The sequence below is a fragment of the Mustela putorius genome, unplaced genomic scaffold (assembly GCF_011764305.1).
Source record: "Mustela putorius furo isolate JIRA1106 unplaced genomic scaffold, ASM1176430v1.1 tig00537350_pilon_pilon_pilon, whole genome shotgun sequence".
Classification (NCBI taxonomy): domain Eukaryota; kingdom Metazoa; phylum Chordata; class Mammalia; order Carnivora; family Mustelidae; genus Mustela; species Mustela putorius.
Window position 1 is genome coordinate 2,849,108 of NW_025422471.1, and position 18,665 is coordinate 2,867,772.

Below are 18,665 nucleotides of genomic sequence, written 5' to 3' on the forward strand. Positions count from 1 at the left end.
AGAGCACCTAACTTAAAATGATAAAATATGTTTTTGAGAGGGGCACCTCGATGGCCTCATCGATTAAGTGGCTGACTCTGGATTTTGGCCCAGGTCGTGATTCCAGGGTTCTAGGATGGAGCCCTATGTTGGGATCTCTGGTCGGCTGGGAGACTGAGGATTTTCTCTCTCTCCCTCTTCTTTTGTCCCTTCCCCCATTGTTCTCTCTCTCTCTCTCTCAAATAAATAGATCTTTAAAAATATGTTTTCTGTTTTCAAGATACGTACTTTCAATATTTTCTTGTCTAATATTTCTAGGTATATTACAACTGTTCCTGTATTGCAAAAAATACAGAAATGACACCTACTCTGGCAAATTTTGATTTAGAAGCTAAAGCTGGAAAATGTGAAAATCGATGTGCAAAGTTGCCCATTTTCCTTGGCATTTTGTTTGCTACAATTGTCTTTACATTTATGGCTGGTACTCCTATAACTGTGTCCATCCTAAGGTATGTATTATATTGTGAAATTTGCCATCCCTAAGACGTGGTCGTTGAAAAGAATATGGACTCAAAGGTTCAGTTGGGCTTCTTTTGACCATTGGCTCCAATATTAATTTGGTTCTCATAAAATCATTAGTTCCATGGCCTGGAAAAGCTACTTCATTGAACCCCAGAGGAATGAGGTTTAAATATGATCATGTATGTGAAAATGTCTTAATATTGCCTATCTGGAATATACGTGACTTTTGTTTCTCTGCCTCTTTCGTGAGGCTTCAGTTGAACTGTTGGACTGTGTTTGAGCGTGATGGAAATACAGTGCGTTACACCTGTGTCAGAGTCAGAATGACAGAATCCTACCTTATGTAGTAGGTGTGGTGATATTCAGCCGTTCTGTAGACAGTGCTCTGCTGGATGAGAAGCTAACCGCCCCCAGCTCTTAATAGTCTCTGAGCTTCATTCAAGTTGCTCTTTCTCCTTCTACATCACTTGATAAAAATATTTTCTGTCTGCTCTTTCTTAAGTTCATCAGCCTTTCTAAGTCTTTCCTAACAAACTCTAGCTTTTTTACTCTTCAGTTTTTGTTCCCCCATACTACCTTTTCACAAAATTGTTTGTCAATTGGAAATTTTATTAGAGATTCAGTCAAAAGCTATTAAGTTGTCTGTTAAGATGATCTCATGTGGACTTTGGAGTTATTTAGAGAATTGAGAAAATGTTTTTTTTTTAAACTTCACTTTTTTTTTTTTAAGATTTTATTTATTTGACAGAGAGAGAGAAATCACAAGTAGGCAGAGAGGCAGGCAGAGAGAGAGAGAGGGGAGGAAGCAGGGTCCCTGCGGAGCAGAGAGCCTGACACGGGGCTTGATCATGACCCGAGCGGAAGGCAGAGGCTTAACCCTCTGAGCCACCCAGGCGCCCCAAAACTTCACTTTTGAAAAATTATCTGCATTACCTTTCAACTGCATGTTGATCTCTTTTCTCCTAACTCTTATGTGCCAGCATCACGTTTCATTCATCGTTGATAATCGTTACTTAAAATAAGATTGAGCCTCAGCATCTGTTTTACATTGACCCACATTTGTACATTATCCTGTAGGTATGACTTCTGTCTCAAAGTTAGTAAGTTAGAGTAGGAATTATTTGCTTGTGACTTAAGGGATAGTTAAAAATAATTCTTACTAATAAATATCCTTTCTTTTTTACATTTGATACAATTCATGTATATTCAATACATTTGTTAAACTTTATTTGACCCTTTTGTTGTTATTTGTATTTGTAATATTTTAGTTCACATGTCATTTTTCTTCTTTTATAATTCTATAACTTCTTTTGGAACTCCAAAAGGTTGAACTGTATATGAGCTGTTACAAATAGTTTATTTCATGCATATAAAATTTACTTTAATCTAGAAATGCTACGCTGGTATAAAAATAAATTTGCTCAAAGAGTAAATATACTATACAGCCACTTTTGCTTTAACATGTATTTGATATCTCCAGGTGTGTTGATCACAGGCAGCGGTCCCTAGCATTGGGAATACAGTTTATGCTGCTTCGATTATTAGGTATGCTGTTTTTCTTAATTCATTGGTGACTGTTGGTTATTTTTGTTCATTAGTGCTATTGGTGTCCTCACAGTATGTACATAGAAAATAATTAATATAAATGTCATGGAAAACTATATAATTGTCATTGAAAAAAGCTGTTTTCTAATATTTAATATGTAGTATTGTTTATATATCATGTAGGAGAATAATGGCTTTCTTTTCACTTACCTGATTGGTTAACTGTTGTTTCCAATTCTATTCTATATTCTACTACAAATATAACTTTAGGGGTGCCTGGGTGGCACAGTGGCTTAGGCTCTGCCTTCGGCTCAGGTCATGATCTCAGAGTTCCTGGGATTGAGCCCCACATTGGGTTCTCTGCTAATGGGGAGCCTGCTTCCCCCTCTCTCTCTACCTGCCTCTCTACCTATTTGAGATCTCTCTCTCTGTGTCAAATAAATAAATAAAATTTTTTAAAAAACACACACAAAAAACCCCAAATATAACTTTCAGGAGTATGTCATACTTATTTAAAATACAGAGGATCATGAACATATGTTTAATAGAGTATAGTAAAATACATAAGTCTTTTTTCTATCCATGTAAAGCCTATTACCAACATAAATAATGATGAAATAATACTTTTAACTGGTAATTCCTTTTCTCCCAGCATTTATCTCCATTTGGGACATAATTATGTTGCATCAACAATGAAAAATAATGAGTTAAAACATTTAAATGAAAATATGACATAGTATTGTGGGTAATTGAGAATTGATGGAAGATTTTTTGGAAAATATTGTAGAAAGAATATGTAGAAATATGTAGCAAGATGTAGAAGGACAGAAATACTGTGTTATACATATAATTATATGATTATACCCACAATATTATATACATAATACTGAATTCATTTATAGAAACAAAAACTAAAGCAGGGACAATAGAGATCACATAGACCAACTTTCCCCCTTTCAGATGAATAAATTAAAGCTCTGAGACATTTAAGAATTTGTCCATAGTTATACAATTTGTGGTGAAAATGAGACTAGAAGAATGGTATCCTTATTCTCAGTCCAGTGCTCCTTTGACTGCTATGTTGTAGGTCATGAAGGAACAAGCTGGATGTAGCGGAAATCTTTGTCTAAGAAATGTATTTGATTTGTATCAGTCGTAAACTCCTTAAATATATGAAAGTTTAGTACCTCATGACTTCATGCAAGGGAGGGGGTGTGTTTGAAATAGTATTCCCAGGCAGTTGCGCTGTCATGCACGCACGTACACAAACACATAACACATACAAATAATTTTGATTTTTAAAAAGTAGAATAGCTGGGGTCCCTGGGTAGTGCAGTTGGTTAAGCATCTGACTCTTTTTTTTTTTTTTTTTAAGATTTTATTTATTTATTTGAGAGACAGAGATCACAAGAAAGCAGAGAGGCAGACAGAGAAAGGAGGAAGCAGGCTCCCTGTGGAGCAGAGAACCCAATGCGGGGGACTTGATCCCAGGATCCTGGGATCATGACCTGAGCCGAAGGCAGAGGCTTTAACCCACTGAGCCACCCAGGTGCCCCTAAGCATCTGACTCTTGATTTTGGCTAGGGTCATAATTTCAGCATCATGAGATCAAGCCCTGTCAGGCTCTGAGCATAGCGAGGAGTCTGCTAAAGTTTCTCTTCCTCTCTGCTTCCCTGTGCTCACCCTCTCAATTTCTCTAAAATAAATAGGTAAATCTTAAAAAAGAAGTAGAATAACTAATTTCAAAGGCACATTCATTAAATTAGGAAGGCTGTGGATTAAAATACCTAGCTAAGTGTTAACCCAATAAATACCAGATTTTTTTAATGTAAATAATTACTTTCTGAATTGATTGGAAGTATATAATAATTATATAATTATTTCAGAATGTTTTATCTGTATTTCTTTCTATCCCTTTTACTTGTACATGACCTGATTGATTTGTATATGGGCAGATTAGTTTTTATTATTGTTTATATAAAATATATTTATGACCACTTATAATAAAAACCTATTAATTAGAGACTGTAATATTTACTGATTGTATATTTCACATAAAATTCTTCTAGGCACAATACCTGGACCAATTATATTTGGTTTCACAATTGACAGCACATGTATTCTGTGGGATATTAATGAATGTGGAGCTAGAGGAGCTTGCTGGATTTATAACAACATCAAGATGGCCCATATGCTAGTAGCCATAAGTAAGTGGTAATTTCTTGATAACTTTAGATTAAATTGATGATGTCAAGAGAAAAAGGTCTTACTGTTACTTACTTAAGTTTTGTAATGCTCAGTCCATGCTGTTGGGCTACCCTGAAATTCTGAAGCAGACATCAGTTATCATGGCAAGTTGTGAAAGGCTTTAATGAGTTGTAAGACTCAGTCTAAAATAGAAGAGAATAACATTTTAGCTTTTATAAAATCACATACACTTCTTTTAAACAACTTCTTTCAAAATTTTTTTTGAACATCTAACAAAAAGCTCAGACAATTCTGAGAAACTCTCTGGAATGATTGTTATCTAGGTACCTGGGCTTTGGAAAGCACTTAGAACTGAAGTAAGGAAATATCCTTTGGCTCTAAAGCATATTGTAAAAAATGTTTTTATAGTTTAAAAGGTTAGCTGTGATGTTTAACCCTTTTTGCTTTTGGTAGTCTACTTTGGATAGTTTTGGTTAAGCAATATATGACAGTGAAGACTGAGAAAGTAGACCAGTGTACCTGTTTTGTAGGAGTTAATATTTAAAAATTTAAAATCAACCTAAAAATTACATATTTAAATTAAAAATAGAGTTAGAGGTTTCAAGTTGGTCACAGGAGGACCCTGAACTCCTCTCCTCCCATGGATACAATAAATTTATAGCTACATATAGAATAATTTCTAAAGAAAAGGATCTTAGCACTGGACACAGCACCACATAACAAAGGACAAAAGAGTAGGGTAGGAAAGGTAGAGACATGCCTTACCCCAGACATGTTAATTCCACAATTGAGAGAGATCCCAAAAATGAAGAGTACATCCTTAATGAGTGAAGGGATTGAGTCACAGAACAGGCGTGCTGACCCAGAGGACTGGCACTGGGAAGACACGATCTCTAAGCATCTGGTTTTGAAAACCAATCGGGATTAAGACCAAGAGAAACACGGAACTGTAGGGAAGAGAGATCCCACTCTTATAGGCCTTGTGTGCAAACCATGTGTCCTGAGATCCAGCACAAAAGCAACAGAATGAAGAGCATCCAGAATATAAGCACAGAAGACCCACTTAGTAAGTTTAAAATGGCTTCTGGAGAGGTAGGAACATGCAGGGACTTTATCCAGAAACACAAGCTCTGGTGGGCACCATTTTTGTACTCTTATCCTAACTTGCTGGTGACAGAATCAGTGAGTGCCAATTTCCATGCTCTTTCTCTAGCCTGCTAGCACCAAAGGGCATGCTCTGTCCACCTTGCACTGTAACCAGGCTGGACAAGTACTCTGCACCCCTCCCACCATGTGCAGAGATCTGACCACAACTAGGATAGGCAAGCTTTCTGAGCCCCATCCTTCCCATTCAGCAGCCAAGATGCAAACAGGAGGGCAGGTTCCCTGAGCTCCATCCTCCCAATGTAGCAGACAAGCCGCAACTGAATCAGGTAAACATCCCAACTCCTGCCTTACCCAGTCAGCCCACCAACCTAGAACTGGGCTGGCTGAGTACCCCGAGCCTCATCTATCCCATACAGTAGGTGTGTCCCTATTATAGACAGTGAAGACATGCAGCCCCCATGAGGGATGTCCATAGAGGGTTTGGGTCAGTAGCGAGGGAAGACTGTTTTGGGGGCCACATGAAACACTCTTACACAAGCCCACTACCTCAAGACTGAAAGAGTTAACCGTTATACCTAATGAATAGAGATAAACACAGAGAGACAGGCAAAATGAGAAGAAAGATTCTAAACCAAAAAACCATAGTAAATCACAGAAAAAAGACCTTAGGGAAATGGAGAGAAGCAGTCTACCTGATAAAGAGTTCAAGGCAATGGTTGTAAAGTTGCTCACCAATTGTGGGGGTAAAAATGGTTGAACACAGCAAGAACTTCAACAAAAAGGTAGGAAATATAAGAAAGTACCAAAGCTAAGTTATAACTGAACTAAAAAATAGAGGGTTCAACAGCAGAACGCATGAATTAGAGGCAAGAAGCAGCAAGCTGGAAGATAGCAATGGAAAACACTCAAGCAGCTGAATGAAAATAGAATTAAAAGACAAGATACCTTGAGGGACCTCTGGGAGAGCATCAAGTGGAATAACATTTGAATTCCAGGAGCCTCAGAAGAAGAGGGAGAAAAGGGCTAGAAAAATTTGTTGAAGAAATAATGGCTAAAAACTTCCCTAATCTAGAGAAGGAAACAGACACGCAGGTTCAGAAATCCCAGAGAGTTCCACAGAAGATGAACCTGAAAATAAATACACCAAAACCAATTATAATTAAAATGATAAAGGTAAAGACAAATAGAGAATCTTAAAAGCAGCAAGAGAAAAAAAATTATATATAAGGGAAACCCAGTAAGGCTATTAGCAGATTTTTCAGCAGAAATTACACAAACCAGAAAGATGTGGAATAATATTCAAAACACTGAAAGGAAAAAACTGCCGACCAAGAATACTTTTCCCAACAAAGTTATCATTCAGAGTTGAAGGAAAGATGAAGAGTTTTCGAAGTAAGCAAAATCTAAGGAAGCTCATCTCCACTAAACTGGCCTTACGAGAAAGGCTAAAAGGACTTCTCTAAGCTAAAAAAGAAAGACACTAATTAATACAACATGAAAACAAAAATCTCAGCAGTAAAGGTAAATAAATAATAAAGGTAGTAGATAAGCCTCTTAAAAAGCAAGTGTTAAGGGTAAAAGACAAAATTGTAATTTAAAATACAATAATTAGGGGAATATAAAAAAGTTATGAAATGTGTCATCAAAAATCTAAAACATAGAGGGTGTGAATAAAAGTATCAAGTTTTGAAATGCGTTCAAAATTAAGTTACTATCAACTTAAGAGAGACTGTTATATACATGTTATATGTGAACTTCATGGTAATCACACACATTAAAAAATTATGGTAAATACAGAAAGGAAAAGAAAAAGGAATCTAAACAAAACACTAAAGAAAATAAACCACAGGAGTAGAGAGAAAGAGAATAAAAAAGGATCAGAGAGGAATTACAAAAACAGCCAGAAAACAGTTAACAAAATAGTAAGAAGTACATACCTATCAATAATTTCTGTAAATGTAAATGAATTGAATTCTATAATCAAAGGGTATATGATCAAAAGGTCTGGATAAAAAAATAAGACCCTTACATCTGCTACCTGTATGAGGTAACTTACAGTCTAAAGATGCTCACAGACTGAAAATGAAGGGATAGAAATAGACATTATATGAAAATGAAAAGAAAGTAGAAATAGTGATACTTATCTCAGACAAAATAAACTTTAAAACAAAGACTGTAATGAAAGACAGAAAAGGGCATTCCATAACAGTAAAGGAATCAACACAACAGCATTCGTAAACCAAACATAGCACCTAAATTTATAAAGCAAATATTAATAGTAAATAGTAAATAGTAATAGTAATAGTAAAGGGAGAAATAGTAGTAAAGGGAGAAATAAACAGTAATACAATATTCGTGGGGGACTTTATTTTTTTTTATTTTTTATTTTTGATTTTATTTATTTGACAGAGAGAGATCACAAGTAGGCAGAGAGGCAGGCAGAGAGAGAGGAGGAAGTAGGCTCCCTGCCAAGCAGAGAGCCCGATGTGGGGCTCGATCCCAGAACCCTGAGATCATGATCTGGGCCGAAGGCAGAGGCTTAACCCACTGAGCCACCCAGGCGCCCCTCGTGGGGGACTTTAATACCTCGCTTAGATCAATGGATAGATGATCCAGATAGAAAATCAATAAGGTAACTATGACCTTAAATAGATTAGATGGACCTAATAGATATATAAAGAAGATTCCATCCCAAAACAGCACAATACACATTCAAGTGCACATGGGGCATTCTCCAGAATAGATCACATGCAAGGTCACAAAACAAGTCTTAATAAGTTTTAGAAGATTGAAATTAAATCAGGTATCTTTTCTGACAAAAAATATGAAACTAGAAATCAGTTATAAGAAGAAAAGTGGAAAGTTCAAAAATATATGAAGATGTAAAAACATCCTACTGAACAACCAGGGATCAAAGAAGAAACCCAAAAGAGAAATTTAAAAAATACCATGAGATAAATAAAAGTGGAAACACAATGTTCCAAAATTTTTTGAATGCTGCAAAAACAGTTGTAAAAGGGAAATTATATATAGTTATACAGATATAGGTCTACCTTAAGAAACAATAAAAATCTCAAACAATCTAACTTTATATTTAAGGGAACTAGAAAAAGAGGAAAAAACAAAGCCCAAAGTTCTTAGAAGGAAGATGGTAATAAGATCCAAACAAAAATAAGTGGAATAGAGACTAAAAAAGTAACAGACATGATCAGCGAAACTGAGAGCTGATTCCTTGAAAAATTAACAAAATCAACAGGCTTTTAACTAGACTCATCAAGAAAAAAAGGGAGCCCAAAAATAAGATCAGAAATGATGAGAAATTGCAATGGACACCATAGAAATGCAAAGGATCATAAAAGAATATTATGAATAATTATATACCATCAAATTAGACAATCTAGAAGTGATGGGTATATTCCTAGAAACATATAATCTTCAAGACTGAATCTTAAATATGGACATGGGGGTGTGTGTGCTATGGTGAGTGCTGTGAAGTATGTAAACCTGGTGATTCATAGACCTGTACTCCTGGGGATAAAAATACATTATATGTTTATAAAAAAAAGTAAAAAAAGAAAAACCAAACTGAGCAGGAAAGGACTTACACTACCTGACTTAAAGACTTTTATAATAAAGTTATGGGAAAAAAAAAAAAAAGCTGAATCTTAAAGAAATTGGAAATCTGTATAGAAAATAGACCAGTTGGTAGTAATGAGATTAAACCAGTAATAAAATCAAAACAAAACAAAAAAACCACTTCCCTCAAAGGTCCAGGTCCAGGTCCAGATGGCTTTGTAGGTGAATTTTACCAAATATTTTAAGATTTAGTACTTATCCTTCTCAAATTATTCCAAAAAATAGAAGAGGAAGGAACTCATTTTATGAGCCCAGCATTTAAAACCAGACAAAGACACTACAAAAAAGAAAATTACAAGCCAATATTCCTAATGAACATAGATGCAAAAGTCCTCAACAAAACATCAAACTTAATTCAGCAATATATTAAAAGGATCACACAGGCTGACTAAGTGAGGTTCATTCCAGGGATGCAATGTTTGTTCAACACCCACAAAAAAATCAGCGTGACACATGACTTAACAAAATGAAGGATAAAAAAAATATATGATTGTCTCAAAAATAGTAAAAACATTCAATGTCCATTTATGATAAAAACTAACCAAAGTAGGTATAAAGGGAATATACCTCAACATAATAAAGGCCAAATATGATAAACCCACAGCTAAATAATATTCAACAGTAAAAATCCAAAAGCTTTTCTTCTAAGATCAGGAACATGACACCGATATTCACTCACCACTTTTTTTTTTACATAGTATTGGAATTCCCTCCCCCCCCAAAAAAAACTATTGGAACTAATAAATTCAGAAATTTCAGGATATAAAATTAATACACAGAAATCTTTTGCATTTCTCTGTACTAACAGCAAACTATGAGAAAGGAAAATTAAGACAATCCTTTTACAGTTGCACCAAAGAGCCCAGAAGTAAACCCACATTTATATGCTCAATTAATCTACAATTAAGGGGGCAAGAACATTCAATGGAGAAAAGACAGTCTCTTCAATAAATCACACTGGGAAAACTGGACAGCTACATCCAAAAGAATGAAATTGGACCACTTTCTTACACCATACACAGCCATGAACTCAAAATGTGTTAAAGACTTAAATGCAAGACCAGAAACCATAAAACTCCTAGAAGAAAAAAAAATAGTAAGCACAGCAGCCTTAATAATATTTTTGGGGATCTATCTCTTCAAGCCAGGGAAACAAAAGCAAAAATAGACAAAGGGACTACAACAAACTGAAAAGCTTTTTGTACAGTGAAGGAAACCATTAAATGAAAAGGCAAACTACTGAATGGAAGAAGATACATGGACATGAGATGGCCAATAAAGGGTTAATATCCAAACTATAAAAAGAACTTATACAACTCAATAACAACAACAACAACAAAAGCAAACAGCCTGAATTAAAAGCTAGGCAGAGGATCACATAGACATTTCTCCAAAGAAGACATCCAGATGGCCAGCAGGCACATGAAAAGATACCATCACCCATCATCAGGGAGATGCAAATCAAAACCGCAATGAGATACCACCTCACATCTATCAGAATGGCTATTATCAAAAAGAAGAAATAACAAGTATTGGTGAGGTTGTGGAGAAAAGGGAACTCTCACGCACTGTTTGTAGGAATACAAACTGGTGCAGGCACTATGGAAAACAGTATGGGGTTTCCTCAAAAAATTAAAAATAAAATGTGATCTAGTAATTCTACCTCTGGGTATTTCTGGGTATTTATATGAAATATAAATATACCAAATAATCCAAAAAGATGTATGTACCCCTATGTTTATTGCAGCATTATTTATAATAAGTTATGAAAGTAACCTAAGTGTCAATTGGTAGGTGAATGGATAAAGAAAATATGGTTTATATGCACAGTGAAATATTATCCAGCAATAAAAAGAATGGAATCTTACTGTGTGATAGCATAAATGGACCTAGATGGTATTATGCCAAATGACATAGGTCAGATAGAGAAGGACAAATAATATGTCTTCACTTATAAATGGAATCGAAGAAAGCCAAAAAAAAAAAAAAAGAAACAAAATAAAGCAATTCATTTGTTAATAGTTAAAGGCCTAAATGCATGATTAATTTTTGTTTTTATATGTAGGTGTTACTTGTAAAACTATCACCATTTTCTTCAACGGGTTTGCAGTCTTCTTGTATAAGCCGCCACCACTAGACACAGATGCATCTTTTGAAAATCAGAATCCAGTTGTGAGTACGGTTTCAGTAGAATGTGACCTCAGCAATATAGGACATGAGGGGTGAAGCAGAAAATGGAGACCAGATTATAGCTGGAAAATTGGCCATCATTTGTAAGAGTGCACATTGCCATTGCAGCATTATCTACCCAATATGGACAATCACATTTTAAAAGTTGGTATTTATAATTAAATGTGTTTTCTGTACATTTATGAACTTGTTTATTTTTGTTTTAATGTGAGAAACAGACCTGTGCCTTCAGAGCCCACCAAATGCCTCAGAATACACACACACACACTTCCCATTTTCAAGGTGTGAAATAACAAGCTAATAAACTAAATTAGAAAAAAAAAAAGCCAATTATTAACGAAAAGTTTACATTTTAGAAACAAAATGACATTTCTTTTCTTCTTGAAATTTGTTTAATTATCATTGTCAGTAGTTTGGGCTTATTTATAAAATTTGTGGTATAAAAATGTAAACTAATCAAATATATGTGATGATTTTTAAGCACTATTACTGAAAACTCAGGAATTTAAAACCAGCTTTTTGTTTTTAAGTTTTATACACTGGTCTGTCCTTCACCCAGAAGGTTACTAAACTACTAAAATATAGGTTGATTGTCTTCTTTGTGTCCCAGTATATAATGAGTTCAGAAATAGTATTATATATACATATTGTCACTCTAACTCAAGAATTCCAGGAAGTAATTTGCTAATCTTGCTTATTTTTAGCATTTTCCTTTAATGATTCCAAGGCAGTATTATTCAGTTATATGTCCTCCAGGAGAAAGTACCAGATTCAATAAAGAAAAGTGCCAATTATATATGAAAAGATTTCTTAATGAACTGTTGATCAGTGTTTATATAACTCAGTAATTTAAGTTTCCTCATTTTAAAAAACTTGTTACCTAGTATATTATTTATAGCACCTTAAATAGTACTTTGCTCACAGAAGGCATGTATTAAGGGTTGCTTGACTCTTTAACGGATCCATTTATTCGACAGATAAACTGTTTCACATATCTGATAACATGATAACATTCCATGTCTTCAGCTCAGATTTAAGCCACCTTTGTCTATTCAGAATGTAGAGGAAATAGATCAGTGAACAACAACAAATAATTCTACCTGGTTAAGAATTTTACTGATCAAGAAAAGCATTGAAGTTCATACTTAAATTAGAAAAAAGAAAAAAAAAGTCACCCTATCTATACGAATAGTTTGAACAAGTTGCTTATAATGGACATTCGTAATGGTTTTTAGTTCTCAAGGGTTTTGCTTTATTCAGTGTACTCAATTTTGTAAGATGATACATTTTTACAAATTTTTAATGAAAATGAGTAAAGTGAAAGTAATTTTGATCCTTGAAAGAAATCAGACTTTTATACATATTTACAAAGAATACCTCCTTTCATGACAGGGCAATGTAGACACTACATATTATTTATACTTTTGGATCAACTAGGTTATATGTGTTGGTATGCTACCTTAAGAACAAAATTTTTCATAGTATATTTTTTCACAATTGATATGATTAATTTTATATTAAGCTTGAATCTATGAATCGACCTGTGGTGATTTTTGTACATAATTAGATACATATCTTAAAACTTATTTTTAATATTTAGATTTCCTGAATTGTAGGACATAAAAATCTAAAACTCTTACACATGAAAGAACTATATACGATTGATTTAGCTATGTAAATTGGAGAAAATATAAGTAAGATTTTAGCTGTTTTCTTTTAGTATTGTCTTTAATTTAAGCAATTATGTAAAATGCATATATGTATCTTTTTAAAAATGAGAATATTTGTACCAGATTGTTAAGTGTTTAACCTTATTAAATGGCACAGATTTTGAAATGGGGTTTGTATCTGTTTATGAATACACACACATTTGATGGTTGGGAAAGGGAAAATCAGTGTACTTTTGAACTTGGTGAAAGCATTTTAACTCAGTGATTTCTGGTATCTCAGCAGATGTATTTAATTCAATATAAACCACATTCATTATGAAACATATACTAAAATTGTTCCATACAGTAGTTTTCATGTATGACAGAGAGGTATGTAAGATTTATATGAGTAGGATACAGTTGCAGATGGTCTGATATTGCAAAAGTAATGTGTTTTGGAAAGGTTATATTTAAATTGTCTTGGGTTAGCAAAACACTCTACAATATTTTTAAAGAAATCAGGTTGGACTTTAATTTTAGAGATAATGTGCTTTACCCCACTACAACACATTCCAGGCTTCTGTAGCATTTTTTGTACCTAATGCAATAAACATTAACTTAAACATTATATATGAGTGATCAAAATAAATAAAAGACAGTCTGTTTTTAAAAACTGTAAGGTAAATTGGATCAAAACATTTTACTGTTTTTTATAAAATTAACAGCTTTAAAAATCATCCTCAATTGGCATTTTAATTTTTTCTTTTTAGATTTAGTTTGACTTTCCTTTTTAAACTCTACTTTGTAACGATTTTAGACTTCTAAAAAATTGTAAAAATAGTACACACAATTATCCTATAAGCTTTACCCAGCTTCTCAAATGTTGACATATCAAATATCTATAGAAAAATTATCAAAACCAGCAAATTAGCATTAAAGAAATAGTTAATACCACATTTGCAAGAGGACATGGCAGAACTACTTTCTGTGATGTCAGTATATCTTTTTGTAATTGTTGAATTATATGAATTAGAATGGTACATTTTACTGTATATAATTTAGGCCCCAATATAGTTGATTTGCAGAAAGAACTGATATTAGAAACAGTGTTTATTTATTATTAACATCTAATGTATTATTTGTTTCAGGGGTGCAAGTCTGTGATTTATCAGTCTTACACAATACACTGTGTCCACCGCAACACATACCCTTCCCAATGTCCGTCACCCAGTCACCCTAACCCCGCCCTACCCACCCTTCTTCAGCAACCCTCAGTTTGTTTTCTGAGATTGAGTCTCTTATGGTTTGTCTCCCTCTCTGGTTTCGTCTTGTTTCATCTTTCCTCCCTTCCCCTGTGATCCTCTACCTTGTTTCTTAAATTCTGCTCATCAATGGGATCATATGATAATTATTGTTCTCTGACTTGTTTTGCTTAGCATAATAGCCTCTAGGTCCCTCCATGCTGTTGTAAATGGAAAGATTTCAATTTTTGATAGCCGTGTAATATTCTATTTTATATATACACCACATCTTCTTTATCCATTCATCTGTTAATGGACATCTCGGCTCTTTCCATAGTTTGGCTATTGCTGCTAAAAACATTGGGATGTGTGTGCCCCTTTGGATCACTACATTTATATCCTTTGGGTAAATATCTGTAGTGTAATTGCTAGGTCCCTGGGTCGCTCTGTATTCAACTTTTTAAGAAGCCTCCATACTGTTTCCCAGAGTGGCTGCATGAGCTTACATTCCCACCAGCAGTGTAAGAGGGTTCCCTTTCTCCACATCCTCACCAACAAGTGAGTTAGCAAGTGACATTAACAAGTCGTTTCCTGACTTGTTAATTTTAGCCATTCTGACTGATGTGAGGTGGTATCTCACTGTGGTTTTGATTTGTATTTCCCTGATGCTGAGTGATTTTGAACAATTTTCCGGTGTCTGTTGGCCATTTGTATGTCTTCTTTGGAGAAGTGTCTGTTCATGTCTTCTGCTTGTTTCTTGATTGGATTACGTGTTTTTTGCGTATTGAGTTTGATAAGTTCTAGTTCTTCTTTTTCTTCTTCTTTTTTTTTTTTTTTTGAGTTTGGTAAGTTCTTTATAGATTTTGGATATTAGCCCTTTATCTGATATGTCATTTGCAAATATCTTCTCATTCTGTCTGTCGCCTTTTGGTTTTGTCTGTTTACTTTGCTGTGCAAAAGCTTTTTATCTTGATGAACTCCCAATAGTTCATTTTTGCTTTTGTTTCCTTTGCCTTTAGAGGCATGTCTGGTGAGAAGTTGCTGCAGCTGAGGTCACAGAGGTTGCTGCCTATGTTCTCCTCTAGGATTTTGATGGATTCCTGTCTCACATTGAGGTCTTTCTTCCCTTTTGAGTCTATTTTTATTTCATTCATCTGCATGTGGCTGTCCAATTTTCCCAATGCCATTTGTTGAAGAGACTTTTTTTTCATTGGACATTCTTTCCTGCTTTATCAAATAGCAGAACCTCAAAGAGTTGAGGGTCCATTCCTGCATTCTCTATTCTGTTCCATTGATCTATGTGTCTGTTTTTGTGCCAGTACCACACTGTCTTCATGATAACAGCTTCATAATACACTTTGAAGTCTGGCATCGTGATGCCACCAGCTTTGGTTTTCTTTTTTTTTTTTTTTCCTTTGGCATTTGGGGTCTATTCTGGTATCATAAAAATTTAGGATTATTTGTTCCAGCTCTATGAAAAAAAGTTGATGGTATCTTAATAGAGATTGCATTGAATGTGTAGATTGCTCTAGGAGCATAGACATATTAACAATATTTGTTCTTCCAATCCATTATTAGAAGAAACAGTGTTTAAGAACAACTATTGCTGGTTCTTTCCAAGTCTAATGAGAATGCTCAAAGGGGATCTTGCTGGTGTTGAGGATATTTCTAAGAAAGTGTACTGGTGTCTCTTTCATAATTGTGTGTTTTCTTAGTTCATTCCCATCAGATTGGAGCAGGTACCCCAATATGGTAAGGGAGGAAAGGAACACAGAATTAGATTCCTGGGCCTAAGCCTAGGGACCAAATTCCCAGAAAGGAAGCCTCGGAAGAATAACTTCATTCATAACATCTGAAGATAAGAACTTCTCATTCGATGAAAAGTGACATTTTAGAGCAGTGTTGAAGGGATTCTGTCCATAACAGCTGTCTGCTCTGAGGTCCTACCAGACAGTGTCAGCAACTAAGGTGTGTGGGGAGCATCAGTCTCTCTGGGAATTGATCCGTTTTGAAGTCAGTGTGAACCTACAATTGTACCCCATAATTAAGCTGGCTTTTGGAGTCCTGCCATAATGGATGGCATGGAAGTCAGTCAGTATCAGCCAAGAAAAAAAAAAAATTGTAGGTTCTGGTAGTACAGGGGGTTTGCCTCATTTCCTCTTCTCCTTCACTCCTCGTGCCTATGCTGGTGCAAAAGAATACAGAAGATGGAATGTGCTTAGAGATTTTTTCCTCTCTCCCCTTAGTAGGACCCTTTTCCACAAGTCAGTTCTTAGATGGGGACATGAGAGAAATTAGACCTTTGTAATACCTAAAAATGGCCATCGAGCTATGGAATTGATCCAAGAATGTTGTCAAAGGGGTAGAGTTAGTAGTTCCTACAGAATATATTTGAAGGTAGCAACAGGATAAGAATAAGACATTTAACAAGTTTTTTTTTTTTTTTACAAGTCCCACCTCTTTTGAGTTTACTATTTTTGTATCTTTTTACTTATTCAGAGGAAATAAACATGATTTTATTGTATTTCTTCCTCTCTAACCCTTGCAAATACTCCTTAATATTTTGAAATCCATCAACTAGAGTTTGGTTTGAGTGGTCGCCAATGACTAAAATAGAAGTTGCCTGTGGAGCTTTCGAAATGAACAGTGTTAAAGCTCCATCCGGGATCAGTAAATTTGCTTTGTGAAAAACTGACACTGAAAAAGTGGGGTAAAGAGCACGAATCACATTTTGTTGCCAGTGATTTGATTATGTTTCCTGATTTCCAACTTTGATTTCTAAGGGAGGGAAATTTTGGCTTGAAAGTAAAGGTGAGACAAGGAGTAATGGGGTCCTTTTGAGGGTTGAGATACTACTGGGGCTTCTTCTAGAAGCATGTCTCTGGGATGGGACAGAGTGAGTTGGGAGAGAAAAAGGTGCAGAGAGCGATGGGGAGAAATTGACTTGTTTTTAAATTTTGCTCAAGGCTCTGGATTTCAGAAATAAAGCATCAGAGAATACCATTAGATTCCTTCTTTTCATGTATTAGTGAGTTGCTTTGGTAATGATGTGGACATAATACCCACTATTATTTCATGGAGAGATAGAAGAGTAGTTGGGTTGAATGCATGCCATACTGTAATGTGAGAAGTTCTGATAAGGGAAATAGAACGGCATTGACATAGCTTCATGGAGATTCTAAGGCTGTAGACATCAAAGACAGTATGTACATGCTTCTCTGCTATGTTCTTGAGATCTTCCAAAGAATGTGGAAACAGCTGAGCACCTGGCTTCCCAGTGACAGAATACCTTAACCTGTCTCTCTAATTGTCAGCAAAACAGAAGCTTACCGAAGGAAAGAAAAAAGTAAATCACTGTATCAAATGCGTACTCTCTTTTTTCCCCTTCTCTTTCTTTTCTTTGTCTTATATACATGCTGCTTTGCATTGGTTACATTAAATCATTCTATTTCTGGCTTCAGTTTTATATGAGTAAATGGTGTAATGATATTATCATATGTCTTTGACAGGTAATTTCAAAGTCTGAAAATTATAAGCAGCAAAACCAGTTGGGTAATACTGCTTGAAAAACACTTCAAAATTAAAAAAAAAAATAGAAAAGACCAGGTAATTCTAGTGGAAAATATTGCTTATTGCTAATCTGTTGGGTATGGGGAAATGTGCAGGTATATTATATGTTTATACTCATTACAGTCTTATCAGTTGTTTCTTATGTGAGACAAATAAAGCCCAGGGAGATAAATTTTCAAAGCCAAAAGTTTAGTAAGTATCAAAGGAGAACTTGAGTCTGCGTGTCTGTGACTCCAAAATTCATGCTTATCCTTTTTTTCACCAGAATTTACTAAAGTTAACTACATAGATCATTTTGTTTTTAAACCCCAAACACAACTTTTATTTATGATGATTATCCTATATTTCTTTCAATTCTAAGAATTATACTTTCTGAAGTTATGAATAATAAGTTAGCAAATTTGAGGCGCTAGACAAAAATTGCTCTCTGTTAAAAAAAAAAAAAGTGCTTCAATTAAATCCTTTCCTAGTCTTTCCAGGGTTACAATTTACATTTTTACCAGCAGGTGGCGGTATTGTTTTTAGTAAAAGTGTTGCTATAGGAGCCCAATTTTTTGTTGGAGGAGGATTTCTGGCCCTTCAGTAAAAATTTCATTTGCATTTTTTTCATTATCATTGTTCATATCCTTTTTGTAATTTTTCCAGAATTTTCTAATTTCAGATCACTGGAAAGCTTTCTTGTTAGAAGGAAAACTGATAACTAATGAGAATCATTTGGCGGATTCATCTTTTGCTACTTCGACTTCTTTTCTCATTTAGAAATAGGATGATACATACTTCTGATTTCATGGGTTTTCTCTCTAGATACTGACCAAGAATGAATTTTGATATTAATCTGTATTTTATTTTTAAATAGCAAACAGCCATTTAAATTACCTTCCATAAAAAGAATTGATCCTTTAAAACCTTAGAAAAGAAATGACAAAAAAAAAAAAAAATCTTAAAATTTTGACCAGGTTTGTCTTTCTATTATTAAGCATGAATTTTTTACATATTAACATTATTCACTGTTATACTG

General features: G+C 34.6%; 1 protein-coding gene across 1 annotated transcript in view; it reads left to right on the forward strand.

The window, feature by feature from the left end:
• The window catches only part of SLCO4C1 (solute carrier organic anion transporter family member 4C1), a 72,714-nt gene extending 59,225 nt beyond the window's left edge, over positions 1–13,489 (forward strand). Inside the window, exons 10-13 of the mRNA XM_004769256.3 lie at positions 298–488; positions 1,982–2,046; positions 4,116–4,253; positions 11,063–13,489. Coding sequence (XP_004769313.1) covers positions 298–488; positions 1,982–2,046; positions 4,116–4,253; positions 11,063–11,223 — 555 coding nt within the window. The 3' untranslated portion in view covers positions 11,224–13,489. The remainder of the gene's footprint in view (positions 1–297; positions 489–1,981; positions 2,047–4,115; positions 4,254–11,062) is intronic.
• Positions 13,490–18,665: the final 5,176 nt, after the last annotated feature.